We start from the raw sequence: 19,588 nt of genomic DNA, 5'->3' as shown, positions 1-19,588 counted from the left end.
CACGAGTTTTCTTTTTTCTTTACTAAGACAACCGGTGATGCCCACGGGCCACTGGAAGGTTCAATGATGCCCTTGTCCATCATCCTGTCTACTTCTTTCTGTATGATGGCCCTTTCTGTTGCGGAGACACGATATGGCCGCCTATGAGTGGGGTTGGCATCACCGGTGTTGAGGCGATGCGTGACAACAGATATCTGGCCAAGTGGACGGTCGTCCAAATCAAAGATGTCCCGAAAAGTTGACAGGAGGTGACGAAGAGCTGTTGTTTGCTCGGAAGGAAGATCAGGGGCGATCGTCTTAGAAACATCGTCCGCAGGCGTCGAGTACGGAGGAGTGGGTGACAAAGGTCCGTTGGTACAGACGAAGGATTCAGAGGTCAAAGAAGAAATCTCAAATTTTTCCAAAGGAGTGATATGCGCTATGGCGATACCGTGTGGCAGCACATGCGATGAAAACCCAAAATTGAGGATGGGCACGCGAGCGGAATTTCCGCGGATCCGGATTAAGGTGCTCGGTAGGGCAATATTGCGGAACAAAACCACGTCAGTAAGTGGTGAGACGACGTACTCGCAATCAGGTACGGGAGGACAGGGCGTCAGGCGGACTTTTGTAGCCGCCTGTGGAGACAGCCTTGCAAACTCACCAAAACATAAGCGGTGTGGAGCGCAAGTTGTTGCGTCGGCAGGAAGCAGCAGATCCAACTGTACAACACCTGCGGAGCAGTCAATTTGGGCAGAGTGTTTCGAAAGGAAGTCCAGCCCCAGAATTAGATAATGTGGACAGTGTTCAAGGACGATAAATTGAACAACGGTATAATAGACCCCAACGGTCACACGTGCTGTGCACCTTCCAAGGACAGGTGAATTACTCCCATCGGCGACTCGCACAGTGCTCGGTACGGCGGGTGTCAGAACCTTTTTGAGCCTTCGGCGGACAGCAGTGCTCATAACTGAAAGCTGCGTTCCTGTGTCAATGAGAGATCTAACAGGACCGCCATCAACTTCAATGTCCAGGATAATTAGGAAGAATGATACGAGCAGAGTTATTTTGTACTAGTTCAAGTGAAGTAGTAAGACTAACGCGACTGGGATCCCATATTGCAGATGCACATTCAAGTTTTCAGTGTATTAGCGTCTTGTAAATGTGTAGTTCTAAAGTAGACAGCGCTTTGGAAAAGTTTCACTGTAAGTACCCGAGCAGGTGAATTGCATTGTTAATGATTGTTAATGACATACTCTATATTGGTCCAATACAATTTATTTGCAATGTGTGCACCAATATATCTATGGGACATGATGAAATCAAAGGGATGATTGTTAAGATGGTACGTGAAAGGGCTAGAATTTGATTTGGATATTGCATTTTTCATTTGCAAGAATAAGTAACTATGTTAGCCCTGCACCGTAAAAAATGACTAGAGCATGCAACTTCATACAACTGGCCTCGAACATGAGGAACCAAAAAAATCAAATTTTCTTTCTCTTCAAACAGCAGATAACATACATGAGGACAGAGTGTTCACATAAAATTCTTGAAATATATTCGTAGATTGGCTTAACATTCAGCCAATCAACAGTGGACAAGCAAGGAAAGCCTCAGCGTGGGAACTTGTCTTCGTCACTGCCCTCACAAATATGTTTCATTTTTCAAAGGTTGGCTACAGGCTTAGGCTACCCTTGCTCACCTCTGTTACTCAACTGACGTGTTCATCTCCTTGTAACCTTTTTGAATTGTTTGAACACGCAAACCGAGATGTGTTTTTTTAATATGAAACCGTAAATTGCATTTTACAAGAATCCGTGAGCATTAATTAGGCATACTTAAGTGTTTATTTAGTGTCCTTGTTTACGCACAATATTGGCAGAGGTCCTTGTAAGCACTTTCGTCTTCATAACGTTCCTCGCCTTCCAACGAGTACTCCACTGGTGACAAAGCCTTTACTGCTGCAGCTGAACACTAAATGTGCAGTAGAAATATCAAGAACACACATTATGAGATCTAAAATTTAGAATAGCGTTTTTTTTCCTCTAAACTTCGCGCCTATCACCAATTTGTTATGAAAATAATGCGACATTGCAACTCGACCTTACCTTACTGACAGTATATGTTTGCAGAGCACTGATGTTTCTTTTTTTAATCTAGCTGAAATTGTCGAAGGCAGACAACATACATATAGTATGGAACACGTCAAATAGCACTGTATGCAACACAAGTACTAGTGCGGGCGAGCACAATATCGTTGTTCATGCTTTAGCGGCATGCCAAACGCGATGAGAAAACTGCGCTCGAATTCAGTTTTTAATTCCGTTAAACAGATTACTATCTGTATTTCTGTATGTTGTAAACTCAGTAACTGATAGCACTAGCTCCACCTGACCCGTACGAAAGTTGTGGTCATGTACTGCTTCATTCAAGATTGACAATAAACAACGTAAGCTTACTTGTCTGACGTGTTTATTTGCCAGTTGAGGCAAGGTAAATGTACCTGGTAGCGAAGCTTCCATAGGAGCCCATACGTTCAAAACATGGTTGTCCATCGGTGGTCCATGGGGCTTAGCGCCATCTGTATGTGGTGGGAACACTTCCGGCGGAAGAAAAAAATAATGTGACGCCATGTCCGTTAAAAGCAGAAGTGACGTCATTTTCTTTTTCGAAGGCGCGAAATTTGTTTTGTTGTTCTTCCTTTTGAGCTATATATTCGGATGCCCTGCCATTCGACTTGATGGGCGTTTCGAGCTTTCAGCGTGGAAAGCGATGCAGGAAAAGGCGAGCCATACTGTTGTCGAAATCGCATCCCTGCGCAGAACATACTTTCTTTGGAGGCCGACGAAAGCTTTAGGTGTTGAGTGCTGATCCTATTGTTGGATGCCAAGCCCGTCGGCCAGCGCGGTCGCACGAAAACAACTACACAATTATCTGGCGGTCGTAACTCACTACATTTGACTGAACAGATTAAGAAGCAATGAAGCTACCCGCGTCACCAAATTCAGACAAACTTTGACAAGCAAGAAAGCACAAACTGTGAGGGGGGCGTATGTCAACAGGTGATACGAGTGCGCCTTTCTGCCCATTTCAAGACGTGCATTGCATTGCGAGTGATAGTGGCGTCAACGCCCTCTGCAGCGATGGGCGCTTAAAAGAAATGCATTTATTAATAATAATAAATTTAAACTTGTATTTTCTTAACTCGTCAATAATGTATAAAATTGTCTAGGAAATTTTATTTTCGTTGAATGAATCTAACTGTGTCTCGTTTGAATTAAAAAACGCGTTTTTCTTTCCCAATGTTTGTTCCCTCCAAACCTAGTCGCGCTTCAATCGCTGCTCCCATAACCCCCCATGCTGATGTCGGTGACAATCTGTACTGAACCGCTTTTCGCCCGAAGCTTCGCGACCTATTTGAATCGACCTTGGTTGAGGCCTCTCCGTCACCTGGCAATATAATAAAGGTATCGATAGTCATTCTTAGAGTATCGTACACATGAACACAGCTCCTGAAGCGGTAGCAAAACACCCAAAACCAGCGAGCGAGCAGCACAGCGTACCCCACCAGCCGCTACTGTAGCGGTCATATTGCTCAGTACGTAATGATGATGACAATAGTGCCAACGCCATCTCTAGGTCGCATACTTTAGTTCGCAAGGCCACCGCTACTCTTATTTCCGTTGCACTGTGGAAGGTACAGTTTTCCTTCTCTAAGTTTGTATAGGTGTTCTCTGGCTAAGATCCCTCACATGCTGCGAGAAAGGCGGTCTTACAGAGGGGTGATTATAGTAAAGTCTAGCACACGTCACAAGGTTAACGGCGTTAAAACATGGATGTTTATGGAGTGTATCTTCAGGAAATATGCGAGAGGGATGCTAGTTCTCTGCATATTTAGTGACAATTCATTTGATTCTGCATATAAAGTTTCACTATAGCTTGTCCTGAAACCGCCAGTGGCTAAGCGGATACCAAGATGGTGGAGACGATCTAGCATCTTTAGAGCGCTGGGGCCGGCTGTGCTATATACGATGGCAACATAGTCCAATCGTGGTCGAATTAGGCTCTTATAAAGATTCATCAAACACTTCCTGTCGCTACCCCATGTCGTGTGGGATAAAAGTTTCAGCAAGTCCATTGTGCTTAGAAATTTTGCTTTAGTAAACCTGTATTCAAGTATTATACCGAGAAATTTATGCTATTTGATTGCCCCGACCATTGCAATGTCCCAAGTGCCTAAAGCTAGGCCATGTCAGCGCTGTCTGCACAGGCCAGGTGGCATGCCTCCGCTGTGCCGGCAGCTATGACGTATCTTCATGGATATTATGACTAACGAAGTGCTCGAATTGCGATGGGCCCCACGAGGCCAATTCCAAGGATTGTCCTCAACAGAAAAAGGAGAAAAAATACTGAACCAAATGACCAAGACAAGTATGCCCCACAATGAGGCGGCAGCGTCAGTGCAACACCGCAGGAGACGAATGCGTCGTCGGCGTGGACATGCTGTAGGTTCGGAGGAAAGTTTCATGGCTCCAATTCCCCAGGTCCAGCAGAAGGTAACTGAATCGGCATCAATAGATTTCTCCAAAATATTGCTTCAAGCCAGCCGCGCAAGCCCTGAACCGAATGTTCGGCCACGTTTACCGCCGCGCACACGGGCCTCATACTGTCAGCGCGAGCAAGGACAGTGCACTCAGACATTACCATCGGACTGTGCCATCAAAGCCATGCTGCGACAAATAGTCGCCGCCCTGCAGCTGCTACTGTCCGGTTTGAATACACCAGTGGCGCTAACAGCGGCAGAAATTGTGAGCGCTACAGACAGTCTCTTCGCTAAGCTGCAGTAACTTATACCTCTGCCCGCGAAGATGACTGTGCTGTGCTGTGAACTGTACACGTACGCATTACACAGAAACTTTATGCTTTGCAGCCCTCATCATATTCACCACACGACCACCTTCCTTCCTCTTGACATCCTATCTCTCTTACTCCCCAAACCCCTTCCCCAACATGGAGTAGCAGGCTAGAGGCATTTCACTCAGGTCAACCTCTCCACCTTTCTGCCTTTATATATATATATATATATATATATATTACAGGCAGAAAGTATATATCTATGCTATTGGATGACAGGTAGTTGTGACCACCGAGTTCCGCACAAGGATCTGGAACCAGGCCTGTCTTTCTTGTAAAAAGAACACAAAAACTTTTCTGAGGATTTATTTCAAATCAATTTTTGTCGGCCCACTTTGACACTTTATTCAAGCCCTGCTGTACCTGTCTCTCGCAAAGTGCGGTGTTGCAGGATTTGAAACCTATTTTAATTTCGTCTACGTAGACGGAATAAAAAATGGCTGGCGGTAAGGAAGCACGAAGCGTGTTCATCTTCATGATAAAAAGCGTACAGCTAAGCAAGCCTCCCTGTGGTACACCAGTTTCTTGCATAAAAGGCCGCGATAATATTTTGCTGACTTTCACGTGGAAGATGCGATTCGACAAATAGCTTTCTGTTATTTGTAGCATATTTCCACGAATGCCCATTCCCGACAAGTCTCGCAAGATCCTCTAAGACCATATTATGTCATGCGCCTTCTCCATGTCGACGAATATCGATAAAAAAGGTTTCTGTAAAGATGCATCACAAATTTATCCTTCAGTGCGCACAAGATGATCAGTTGTCGACCGCCCTTCTCTGAAGCCACACTTATAAGGATCAAGTATATTGCTGAGTTCAAGGAAATGTATGAGTCTACTTTATTCATTTTTTCAAAAACCTTACACAGGCAACTTGTAAGTGCTATCGGGTGATAGCTTGCCTATCGTATTTACACCGGATACGCCAATACGCCGCGGGCCGTACTTTCACATGCTGAACAAGTGATACAAACAGAACTCGATAATATGTTGACTAAAGGCGTTATCGAGCCACCTCGCAGTCCGTGGGCGTCCCCTGTTGTCCTTGGCAAGAAGGATGGCAGTCGCCGTTATCGAGCCACCTTGCAGTCCGTGGTCCTCCTCTGTTGTCCTCGTCAAGAAGGACGGCAGTCGCCGTCATCGAGCCACCTTGCTGTCCGTAGGCGTCCCCTATTGTCCTTGGCAAGAAGGATGGCAGTCGCCGTTATCGAGCCACCTTGCAGTCCGTGGTCCTCTTCTGTTGTCCTCGTCAAGAAGGACGGCAGTCGCCGTTATCGAGCCACCTTGCCGTCCGTGGGCGTCCCCTGTTGTCCTTGTCAAGAAGGACAGCAGTTAAAGTTTTTGTATGGATTACAGACGCCTCAACTAAATCACACCCAACGCCGCGAATTGATGAGCCTTGGAGTACTGGCATGGAGCCAAATACTTTTCATCAATAGACCTCTGGTCGGGTTATTGGCAAATCTCGGTAGATGACATGGACCGTGAGAGAACTGCCTTCGTAAAGCATCATGGCCTCTGCCAATTCAAGGTTATGCCTTTCGACCTTTGTAATGCCCCAGCAACCTTCGAAAAGATTATGGATTCTTTATTTCGCGGTTACAAATGGTCCATATGGCTATTATGTAGACGATGTCATAGTGTTTTCACCAAATTTCACGAGTCATAACACTTCTACCAGCTATTCTTGTTATTTTTTGAGGCGCCGGCTTGCAATTGAACTCGTCCAAGTGGCACTTTGGACGTAGTCAATTATCGTTATTGGCCATTTCGTAAAGGGCCCTTCACCAGTCCCTTAGCAAATTTTGTTTATACGCTGTAAGCTGTCACGTGTCCTTTAGGGAGCGTTCTGCCACACAAATTTTTTAGGTCGGGTCATTAATAGCCGACAGAAATATTTCGGTGCCGCGAACCCATCATTTCGGTGCCATCATCGGTGCCGCGAACCCATCAGCAGCTGTGGGCCCGGCTGCTGTGCTTCAACACAGCACGCTAATCCGCTGATGTTCTACATGCAGGTGACACTTCCCACGATGATCTACGTTCTGTTCCCTGCCCTGGCTATGGTTTTTCTAGACGCACCCCAACCGCATCCTGCCTGGCATGTCGACTACGACACAACTGCTTTCCACCACCCAATGAATGCCAGCATCACTTCCAGACCGTTGACACCGTCCGTGTGTCCGGCAGCGCCACTGTTCCCGGCAGCGTCACTCGACTTGCGGCTGGAATACCTATCGCCACCAACATCAATTCGCCCATCAGATATAAAAGAGCAGGCGCGCACGGAGGCGTTTTGGGGGCGCGGCTGCTGTGCTTCAACACAGCACGCTAATCCGCTGATGTTCTACATGCAGGTCAGTAAGTCATACAGTCTTTTCACGAAGCGTTCAAGTAATTACTTTCTACTGCAGCTGCCGGGCCCACATTGCTGCCTTTCCATTGTTGTTCAGTGTTGTGATGTTATTCGCTCTTTATTGTTGCTGGCGGGTGACATCGAAAGTAACCCTGGACCTGATAGTCAAGCCGTACTAAAGGAACTTAAGAGCCTATCCGCAGGTCAATCGCAACTGATCACCGAGATTCAAGGCCTCAAGTCTCAGTTACTAACAACTGACAAAGCAATATCCGATCTGAGCGTGCGCATGACGAACCTGGAGACCCACTACCAAAACCTAATCCCCTTGCGTTCTGATATAGAAAGCGTGAAGAGTGATGCTGCCCGTGCAGCCCACACAATTCAGAGGCTGGAAGCGCGTCTTGATGATGCCGAGAATCATTCTCGGCGCAACAATCTAATTTTTTATGGTATTGATGAATCTGCAGGGTCCGAGTCGTTCGCGCAATCGGAGCACATAATCATTGACCACTGTCGCAAACATATGAGCATCACTCTTGACCCAAAAGAAATCGAGCGTGCGCACCGCTTGGGCAATCGTGCAGCTAATCGTAACCGCCCCATAATAGTGAAGTTCACCTTTCATAAAACAAAAGATCTTGTTCTCTCTAACGGCCCTAAATTCAAAGGAACAAACTTCAGTGTTGGCGAGGATTTTACGCGTCCTGTTCAATTGGCCCGCAGACACCTTCTTTCATTCGCAAAAAGCAAATCAGCACCTTACTCCCTGCGCTTTAAAACTCTGTTTATGGGTAATAAGCGCTATGTTTTCGATGAACGCACACAGAGTGTGAAAGAATTGCAATAGCAGCCAACTCGACGCGGGAAACGCCCTACGGTATCGACACGAGCTAACCTCTACCTTTCCGTAATCTTCGCCAACGCACGCAGCTTCCTTCCTAAACGCGATATTCTGTCTAACCTCGTGTTGTCGTCTAACAGTAATTTGCTGATAATAACTGAAACCTGGCTCACTGACGATATTACCGATACTGAGGTTCTTGCTGACTTGCCGAATTTCTGCCTTTTCCGGAAAGACCGCGAAATCTCCCGAGGTGGTGGTGTGCTAATCGCCGCGCATCACCATTTATCGTGCACGCTTGCAACCACTGAGACTGACTTGGAAATAATATGGCTAATCTGCCGCGCTTCACCACAGACTGTCCTCTTGGGCGTTTGTTACAGACCACCACATAACACTCCTGATTTTTCGCATAAACTTAATAACATCTTGAGCAAACTTAGGGAAAAACACCCTAACGCAGAAATCCTGCTTTTCGGTTACTTTAATTTTCCGCAAATCAACTGGACTAACAATAGTGCTTTAATCATAGGCAATGAAGCTGCTAAAGAATTTGTTAATGTGTGTCTTAATTTCAGTTTAACTCAACTTGTGCTAGAGCCGACGCGGGTTACAAAAGACACATCTAGTGTACTCGACCTCATACTAAGCAGCCATCCTGACAGTCTATCATCCATAACTTACCTCCGTGAGGTAAGTGATCATAAAGTAATCCATGCCACCTTCAACTTTCAACCCATGCGACAGCCAAAATCTAACAAAACTATATGCCTATATGATAAAGGTAACTACGAAGCTATTAATTACGAGTTAGGTGACTTCTTTTCTACTTTTGAGACATTATTCCATATGCGCTCGCCTCAGGAAAACTGGACACTATTTAAAAATAAAATTAATGAACTCGTAAACAAACATATACCCAGAATAACTATGCACACAAATCAAAATAAGCCATGGTTCACCAGAGCTTTAAAGAAGCTTGAAAACCAAAAGAAACGTCGCTTCCGGCTAGCCACGCGTCTTACAAGCACCGAGGCTTGGTCGAAATACTACACGGCAGAGAACGCCTACCTGAGTGCCCTTCGCACTGCTAAAAAATCTTTTTATAACGTCGACCTGCCCAAGCTACTTACTCAAAATCCTCGGCAGTTCTGGCGCATTTTAAATCCCAAAGAAGCTCGTACCATCAGCGTGACAAATGCAGCAGGCGACACAGCCACGGACGCCGAGTGCGCCGATATATTCAACACAGCATTTTTTTCCGTATTTACAAAAGAAACTACCACTCCAGACTCTCCACTACCTACTAACATAACATCACATATGCCACCCATTGTATTTTCGGTAGATGGTATACTATCAATCATTGAAAAAAACAAATTATGTACTTCTTCTGGTGTAGACGAAATTAACTCTAAGATCCTAATGAATACTAAGCATATATCCGCGGCATGTTTCACTCTGTTGTTCACGCAATCATTGTCTACAGGTACTTTACCGGATGATTGGAAAGTGGGAAAGGTCGTTCCAGTATTCAAAGCAGGTAACAAAGACTCCCCCTTAAACTACCGCCCCATTTCATTAACTAGTGTTCCTTGCAAAATCATGGAACATGTCATATACTCGCATATCATGAACTTTTTAGACTCGGAAAACTTCTTTCATCCTTCACAACATGGTTTTCGTAAAGGGCTTTCATGTGAAACACAACTAGCTATCTTCCTTACTGATCTCCACGTTAATCTTGATAACAACGTTCAAACCGATGCAATCTTTCTAGACTACTCTAAAGCTTTTGACACAGTGCCTCATAACCGCTTGCTAATAAAATTATCTAGATTGAACTTGGATCCTCTTGTAGTACAATGGATAAAAGAATTCCTTACTAATCGTTCCCAGTTCGTCTTTGTCAATAACGTCTCCTCTGAACCCCTCCCTGTCACTTCAGGTGTCCCTCAAGGCTCAGTCTTAGGATCGCTTCTTTTCCTAATATACATTAACGATCTTCCGCTGCATGTATCTTGTCCTATTCGTATGTTCGCTGACGACTGTGTGATTTATCGTACTGTGACTAACATCTCTGACCAAGCATCTCTCCAGACTGACCTTAATAACGTGCAGGACTGGTGCAACCATTGGCAAATGGCCTTGAACCCTAACAAGTGCAAATTTATTTCAATTTCCCGCCGTCGTAATCCTTATCTGTCTACTTACACAATTGCAAACGTCCCACTAGAATCAGTTCTAACCTATAAATACTTATGCGTAACCCTGTCCCACGACCTTTCCTGGAATGCGCATGCTACTAACGTAATCTCGTCAGCAAACAAAGTCCCTTGGGTTCATGAGGCGTCATCTTCGTCATGCTCCACAGCACGTCAAACTACTCGCATACAAATCATTTGTCAGGCCACAACTGGAATACGCCGCCGCCATCTGGAACCCTCATCAAACATATATCATCAATGCACTCGAGTCTGTTCAGAATCGTGCGACTAGATTCATCCATTCTTCATATTCATATAACATCAGCGTTACACACTTAAAGGCACAATCTAGCTTGCATCCCTTGCTTTTCGTCGTCGCATCGCCACGCTCTCTCTTTATCACAAATTTTTTTACAGCTCACTAAGCCGCCCGCCTTACGTCACGCCATCATCTTCACGCATGTCACAGCGCACCAGCCATCAACTCCAAGTTTCTCGTCCTCGAACACGAACTGTCACTTTTCAATCATCATTTTTTCCTCGAGCTGCCAAGGACTGGAACGACCTACCCATTAATGTCGCTGCCATCACATGTCATTCACAATTTCTAGAAACTGTTGAAACTTGTATTTCAATGTAACACCTGCCTTTTCCTATGTTCACATGTTAACCACCCCTTATGTAATACCCCGAAAGGGGTCTTTAAGGTAATAAAATGAAATGAAATGAAATGACCAGGTCGGCTCCACTGCTTAGAAAGAGTCTCTCTCCACTCGCTCCGTCTAGCCTTCGCAAGCGAAATTCCTTCCCTGCGTTCTCCCGTGCCCGACCTGGAGGATCGTTTGACCCAGATGTCAAGGGCCCTGCCTTCACTCTTCTTTCTCCTCGCTTTTTTTTCGGCGATACGCGTTTCTGCTGACGGCTTCGTGCGCGAGCTATTGTCTCGTTCTCGCAGCGCACAATTTTCGCGCGCTGTGCACAAAGAAACATGACAAGCCGTAGAATTCAGTTCTACACGAATACTGAATCAGAACAAAAGGATCGCAGAGTATGATCCCGTGTTGGAGCATGGTTGAAAATGGCATAGTTTTGGTAACTACGCACGTAACCGCACGACCGTGGGAACAAGCAGACGAAGCGGATGTACATCTCTCTTGCTTCGGTGCGAAGTAAAACAAAAAACACGCAGACTTTCCTTTTGCGTGTTTTATTACTTCTCTAAACTTCAATTCATCAATTCAAGCCACCGATTGCACAAATAACAGATGGTGCCTTAAATAACTCTCGAAGTCACGTGTCACCACGAGCGACGTCACACTGCGGACACGACTACGTAGGCTCAAGGACGCGGCTACGTCATCCTTCGGCTTGAAGCGCGGCGGCCGCGAGGACAAGGAAAAAGGCATTGGTTTGGAATTTAAGATTTTTCCGCCGTGCGTAGCGATGTAATATTTGGTTGACACACTCGTTATCACGCAATGTATGCTCTGCGCTTGTCACCTCAAAATGGCCAGACCTGGTGAGGGGCCGTTTAAGTAGCTGCCTGCAACCCTTCCTTGACAAGATTTGCGCTGTTAAAAACTTCCCTGTTTCGTCTTCCGCAGCAGAAATAAGAAGCTTTGTTTGACTATGCTCGTATTTCCGTAGTTTGGCCAAGAATTTCGCCAAAACCGCTCATCCACTCAACGACTTACCTAAGAAGGATTTCCTTTGACATGGTGCCTTGGTCAAACCGAAGCCTTTTCCCTTATCGTACGCTTCCTCACGGCTCCCCCACAGCTGGCTTATTACGATCCATCTGCTGCGACTGAACTTTACACGGATGCCAATGGCCATGGAATGGGGGATATACTTGTTCGGTGGCAGTGTAACCCAGAGCGCGTAATTGCATACGCCAGCCATCTCCTGTCACCCACCGAGAGGAAATTTTCGAATATTGAACGGAAGTGTCTGGCATTAGTTTGGGCATTTGTCCATTTCAGCTCCCACTTGTACGTCCAAACATTATTTTTATTCTTCAATACTGGCAGCCGCCATTTTGTAGCCAAGGCAGGAGTGGTGCAGTCCCTTTTGTCGGTATTAAGATGCAGCAATGGAAGCATGATGGCAACACTAATACAAAAGTCAGCACTGCATTTATAAGAGAAAAGCAATCACATTGGTCGGTGTCGCAATGCAGCAAGGCGAACATAATAGCAAACACTGATACAAAACCAACACTATATTTATAAATGTTAAAAGCACAAAAATGAAAATAGTCACACCAAGTTTATAGCAAAGACATGACAGTAGATAGGAAAGACTTCCGATTTCTCATGCTGACTACGCCACTTGGAAGTCCATTCCATTCAGATATCGTTTTAGGGGAAAAGAGACTGGTAAGCCTTCGTCCAGCACCGTGGAACCATGATTGTCGAATTATGTTTGCTGCATGTTGGGAGTGCTGTGCTTTATTTCACGTAGGCCTAAAATTCATTTTTGCTTCATGCTTTATGATACTATACAGCATTTTAAGCTGTGCAACCTGCGGCAGGTTTGAAGGGTTTGATCTTCTGATCGCCTGAGTAGGTTAGTGACGGAAGCATGTCTTCCGTATGCGTTGAAAATAAATCGAAGAGCTTGCCTATGCCCTCCCTCTATGTTGTTTACATCTACTTGGGTTCACGGATCGCAAATGATTTGAGCATATTCCAGCAATGGACGTATTAGTGCTGTGTAGGCTGTTAGCTTCGTTTTACTTGCGCAGTGCTTCAGACCTTTTCTTATAGGCAAAGCTTGTTGGACGTGTTTAAGGCTATTGAGACATTGAGACGTTTGAAAGTTGGGTTACAGTTGACAGACCGCGCCGGAATGCATGTAGGCTACTGGAAAAAAAGTTGCTACTTTCCAAGAAAAAGCTCACGCGCTTGAATATGAAATGTTCCATAACCTTACACGAAGTACATAGTAGTGAAACTGGCCTATAGTTACTTACACAGAGTTTATCGCCGGATTTCTGAATGGGGATAATCTTTGCAACCTCCCAGACAGTAGAAATTTCAGAATTCAAAAATCTTTCGTTATAAATGATCACAAGCTATTTATCACACCACTCTGCATATCTTATGAAAAACATATAAGGGATGCCATCTGGTCCTGGAGACTTCCTTCAGTCTAAACGGAGTTGGGCGGCAACACCCCTTCCACGGAAATAGATGAGCCTGGCAATTTAAGGCAAAGTGAACGAAATTCAGCGCCGCGCCTACTGTCCATTGAAAAGACTGAAGAAAGTAATCGTTAAAAGCTGATGCAATGCAATAGGGATCATTAATTTCACTTTGATTGGATCGCATTTTCCAAACTGAGTCCCTGTTTTGTGTCAAGTGTCTCCCAAATTTTGAAGGTTGGCGTTTAAGAAAGTAATGAATTTTGACATTGAAAACTTATACTTCAATTCTTTTATTTTCGCGCGCAACTCGCTACGGAGGGAATGCAATAGAATGTGGCTTGCACTCGATCTTGAGGCAAGTAGGCACTTGATGCGGTGTTTAAGCTGCAGCAGCTCACGTGTAATCTAGGCACTAGTGCGATTGCTTTTTCTAAACTTTTGCGGCACATACCTTGTGATACATTCGCACTCAGTAGATTTAAAATGCAGCCATAAGTCATTAACACTGATGAGGCCAGCCGCGTGCATTAGAACGAATTCATCGCAGACTTGCTCAAGTAAATCAAAAATACTTTCATTTCATTTTCCATGCATGGTGACCGATAACCACGCCTTGTGCTGGCTTTGCTCACTAAAAGACTCCACTGGACGATCTGGTAGATTGCCGCTATGGCTACGAAAATATTCATTTTCTGTTTTATACAAGTCACGCCGACAGCCTCTCCTGTCATCGTGTCGACTACACTGAAGCGACATGTCGTGGGTGGCAGTGGACACTCGGCGCCCAACGGAATGACGAATTTTGCGCACTCCCAGCATTGAAGCGCTAGGTCCACGTCGCAGACATCAAGGAAATAACGTAGAAGGTACTCGTGAGGCCGGACCGGCGGTTACCTCGGAGACGTGACGAAAGGTGGGGGGAGGGGGGGGGGAGAGACATGGACGACAAAGACGCTTTTTTTCCAGCCAGTTTCGGTTTGAAGAAGCTGCCAAGGGGAACTACTTGTTCACATAACTCCCACATGAAATCCACTATTAAAAATTTTATCCTTGCGATAGGTGGTGACGAAGACGGGCCCCGAAGTACTAATTTGCTGTTGCCAGCTGTTCTTGATAAATAGAAGGTTATTTACTGTAAGTTCGTTAATAAGGTGCGTAATTGTGGAAATTGTATCTAGAAGCTACTTTTTCGTACACAAGAATCGTAAACATACCGTTACCGTGATTTATATTTTCAATTTTAAAAATGTGGGGCCGCTAAAAAAAAACACCCTGTATAAATGCTTGTTCCGGGCGTTTTGTGCGTTCATCCGATGTTGTGGCACCAGGTCAGCAGCAGTAGTTCCCGTACGAAACTCCACTGGACGGCATCAGCAGAAAAAAGTAAATTACAAGCATGTGTCACTTTGGTATTTAGCCCTGATAGGAATACTGCGTGTAGAGGGAAAACGTGTGAATGTAGTGAATGGGGCACATTACAAATAAAAGGAATTCGTTTTTACGTACATTGCGGCGATACTACCCGACTCATTCCAACCCGTACTTTAAATTATGACGAACACATCTAATTTCCAAGCATTGCCCCATTGCCGGGCATTATTTCCTGCGCTTTCAAAGAGCACAAATGCACGCGTTGCTGCGCGTTCCCAAAGCAACTTCGCCTCAGCTGACGCGACAGCACTGTCAGTGTCACATGAAACTTGAAGAGCGGAGCGCGCGGCCTGAGCGTTAGCGAGGGTATAGCGAGCGCCGTTCAGTCCTGACCAGTTATGTAGTATGTTGTGACGCAGTATGTAGCCACATCTCTATGTGTAGTACGCTACATACACAGTGGTGACCACAACACAGGTTCTCAGCAAGACCATGCTAGACACTCGCAGAATGCCTTCTACTCGCACTCAAGAGAAATGCGTGGTTGCAAAGCTTGTTACCAGTCGTTCAGAAGACAGAATTTTGGAGTGCTTGGTTTTTGAGCTCATCGATGTTATCCATTACGCGTTCTGCCGGCACAGGCAACACACTTCAGTGTTATCACTCATGGCAATCGCTCGTTGCGTGTTCGTCGAGCGTGAGTAGCGAAAGAAGGCATACGTTGCGGGGTTTGTCTCACTAAAATTCAGTACACGCCAAACTGTCTCTACGGCCGGCTTGCTTTCTTTGCTAACTGCGTCACAACCCCAGGCGCGGCGAGGGTGCCTCAGAAGTGTTCCAAAATATAACTAAACTAATTACAATGATTGTGAGGCTCAGAGAATTCGTCACGAACTTGTCCGAGTAAGATTCAGTACAAGCGAAATTAACTACACGGCCGAGCTTCTGTTCGCTAACTGCGTCACTAAGCCGGGCGCAGCGACTGTGGATGAAAAGTACTCCATGAACTAAGGAAATTAGTTATAATAACGTTGTAGGTCAGAGAAAGCGCCAGAACTTGTCAAGGTACGATTCAGTGCAAGTGAAAATGCGCTACATGGCCGATGAGCTTTTCGCTTAACTGCGTCATAAAGCAGGGTGTGGCGACCATGCCCAAAAACTACCGAAGTAAGTCATAATAAGTTTAGGGCTCTTATAAATCGTTGCAGATATCTCCCAGTACGAGTCATTAACTGAAATTAACTACGCCAGGACGTCCGGGTCCTTTTTCGCTAACTGTGTCACAAGTCTCCATTCCGTGCCGTAAAAACCTGAATTGCTTGAAATGCGGCGGATATTGTGAAACAAAATTTCTCGCCTTGGCCTTGTTCTACAGTGCAGTGGGGCCGTGTCGACGTTCAGAAGCACCGCAAGAATGCGCCGGGAGCCCAACAAACATGCTACTTTCAATTAAGACGGGTCGCCGAACATACGAGCTTCAGATGCACAACCGGCCTTGCTGGCTTCGGTGGCCTGTCTAGTGCATGACGCATGCATCTGCCGCGCCTGGCATGCCATTAGCTTGTTGCTAGGTGACGCAAGAAAAATAACTCGCAAAGTATAAGTTCATTTACACGCAAAACTTATTAGTTTTTGCGGGAAAGAATAAAAAACAAATAAAACGTTGTCAGGAAGTTGATTTCGCATTCTCCATTTTCCGATGCTCGCGTCAACTAACGGATGAGATTAAAACTAGCCGACACGTGTTTCCTGTTGCCAATTTTCGCCGAGTGTCCCCTCTTGATTAATTTCTTTCTGTACGGCGCGACTATCGCCTCCAGAGCTGGCAAAGAAGACGACTCACGCTCATGTACCGCGATACAGTAAACGGACCAGGGCTTAGGTAGGCGGAGCGGCTGCGGGCCACGCCGTGGTGCTGCTACCTCGCTCTGCGCGTTGACGGCGAGAGTGCTCCGCGAGACGCCAGACTTGATGGACCATTGACTGGTCGCCTCCATCCCTCTAAGCAGAGTCGGGCAGACCCGGCGTTCCCCAAACACAGAGCTAGAGGACAAGCGCGCAAGCCGAACGTGTGACTTGTTCTTCTCCGGCGGCTGCTACTGTGCGTCGATGTCGACCTCGCCCGCCGCTCCGTACAGAGTGGATACAACCACGACGCCTACTGCGGCGTGATGTTGGCCACGCGAATCGTGCACGCTGTAGTAGACGCCTTTGCCGGACGCCGTAGGGACGTGTTGCCGGCGCTCGTGTGTCTTGAAAGCGGTCTGCGACGTGGCTAAAGTGCGCTCCCGCGCCGGCCTCATCTTCAAAGTCATCTTCGATGCTTGCAGAGTGCGCGTAGTGCCGGTGGCTTCGCATGCGCTGTGCTTTCGACGTTTCGTACGCGTTGAAGGGACATGTGCATGGAGGTCAATTGGCTCGCGGCTCCTGCCGCGATTCCCAACTCCGGCGTTTTCACATACAGTTTCCACTGTCATCTAGCGATGTGTGTTCATGTTTAACTGTGCGCGCTTGACACCATGCTGGTTCGTTTAGTTAAAACACGTTGACAAGCTAGTTGGTTTGAATTCGTGTTAGAATGTGTAAGCGCGACAGAAGAAAGGCTTACAAAGAAGCAGGCACACAATAACAGCGCTGTGTCCGTGTGTCTGTTTCCTTCTATGTCCTCGTTGATTCACGCTCACACATATTATTCTTAATTTAGATAGTAAGCGAATGTTTACATGTTTATACGGCCAATAAATCTACTATGCTTACTTCGTAGAGCTATCTACTAATTTGCTATCGCAATCGGTGCTTCGCCTTTCGGGTGGAACTGCGAATTTCTGTAATGCAGGCTACATTCGAACCGTTGGCGTAGCCGGAATGGCGTAGAGTTCTAACTCCCAAAATTTTGTTTATATAGAAATATATAAACAAAAATGCAAACACACCCACGAAAGTACATATAAAAGGTAGGACCCCTCTCGAACCCCGAAATAATATCCTCACTACACCCGTGGCTTGAACAGCTCAAAAGTTCACGTGCAAATGCGCTGTGCCTTGCAACAAAACACGGTGCAATGTTTTCCCGGATGCATATGAAGTTTTCTCACCGAGGCCGGAACGAACTGAATGTTTTAGAGGGTGTTTAAACAAAACACCACATCCGTTAGGTGGACAATAATGTGAATTCATTTTAGCTACTGAAACCTGCCGATTAATGATCGTGGCGAAGAGTACTATTGTGCCACCAGCTATGTCAGGGACCGGTACTAGAGCGTCATTTATCACGAACTGTCGTTCACAGTAGCTAGACGTTTTGGATGTATGCAGTGCCGACAGGTAGATTTAAACGCATTTCAAATGTTCACATGCGCACATTTCATGAAAAGTTTATTTTTTACGATTCATCCACACTGCAGACTGACTAGCTGCTTCGTAGTAGCGAATCTTCAAGTGGGTAAACGTTCAAGATGGACGAGCGTCTAGATCAAATTTATCTTTTTCAAGGGAATGGATGACCAATGGCTGCTGGCCGCAGGGCAAAATTGCTGGTGTTACAACGGGATATTTTTATTGCACTAATCACGTCAAAATGGCAAAGTTGCAGAGTAAGTATTCACACATTGCAGATTGTAGTAAGACAACACATTTTCCTTGATCTTTTCATACTACTCGGGTCAAGATACAATAACACAGCGCTTAATAAACGTATATACAGGTATGATTTTACATTGCTCACGCCGACTGAGGCAGATTGGACAAGGAAGATATTGCGGGCGGTAAACGATGAGGCTATCACAGCTGTCTCATAAGGGGGTGCGCGCAAGGTTTTCGCTTACTACAAAACAATGAAACATCTATCAACCTTAGATAAAAGATCAGATTGCCGAGAAAAAATTAGGACGAGAAAAAAAGTGGGGTGCAGCGGGCAAATTGTATCCGCTAGTACTTACTCTGTTTTGAAAACACTGTTCTAGAGCCGTAATTATCAATTCGACTAAGGAAAGTATGGCTTAAAGCTGGGGCCAGCCTCAACCCTATACCGCTTCCTGACTTCTGTAAAAACGTGCTCGCTTGCCATTCAACAAACATAGAGAGCACATAAAACGACAACAATTATAAAAAAAACTTTCACTGATGTTCCGCGATTCCCAAGAAACTCGGCTTCGTCATTACCATTAACCACACAAGACCTGACAGTCTTCCCAGGTTTATTATGCGGTAGCGAATAAAGCAAGACACAGACTCCTGGATCATGTTTGGCTTTTAGTATTGACGTCGAAGCTGTTTTATTTGCTACCGCATGATGAAGTTATGAATACTATCAGGCCTTGGTGTGGTTAATGATAATGAGGAAGCCCAGTTTGTTGGGAATTGCGGAAGATCTGTGGGAAGTTATTAGAAACAAACGTTTTTAGCAACCAAGTCTTTCTTGTAACAAACTAGCAAAATGACGCTAAGCAACAACAGCGTTCTTTCGCAAGCATTGGCAAAACCTCACCCTAAGTCATTTCCAATGTGCCTGGAATCCCCTGATTTCTAATGCAAGTAGAATTCTTAGGCTAGTTACACACTTTCCTGTGCACTGTCTATCGATCTATCTGCCTATCAGTCTTTATCCGTTTTCCCCCTAGTCTGGGTCACTGGGTAGGTCATAGTCGAATGCTTAAAGTATCCCCGGTCTGCAGTGGAGAAGGAACTGCATTCGATACCAACCGCAGGACCGACTTGTTTCTGTGGCATGAGGCACGTATACGCAGGTGTCACTCTTCAGCGAAGCC

General features: G+C 45.6%; 1 protein-coding gene across 1 annotated transcript; it reads left to right on the top strand.

Moving 5' to 3' along the window:
- The first annotated feature begins 7,214 nt into the window (after nucleotides 1-7,214).
- Nucleotides 7,215-8,102, top strand: LOC135919446 (uncharacterized). Its single transcript, XM_065453274.2, has one exon. The coding sequence runs from the start codon at nucleotides 7,239-7,241 to the stop codon at nucleotides 8,100-8,102; it is 864 nt and encodes a 287-aa protein (XP_065309346.1). The 5' UTR covers nucleotides 7,215-7,238.
- Nucleotides 8,103-19,588: the final 11,486 nt, after the last annotated feature.

Source organism: Dermacentor albipictus, chromosome 9 (genome assembly GCF_038994185.2).
Source record: "Dermacentor albipictus isolate Rhodes 1998 colony chromosome 9, USDA_Dalb.pri_finalv2, whole genome shotgun sequence".
Taxonomy (NCBI): Eukaryota; Metazoa; Arthropoda; class Arachnida; order Ixodida; family Ixodidae; genus Dermacentor; species Dermacentor albipictus.
The sequence above is the reverse complement of the archived record's forward strand: the minus strand, read 5'-3'. Positions and strand labels throughout refer to the sequence as shown.

Excerpts from the sequence above, each read along its gene's own strand:
- LOC135919446 (XM_065453274.2), top strand. The coding sequence starts at position 7,239 with ATGTTCTACATGCAGGTCAGTAAGTCATACAGTCTTTTCACGAAGCGT.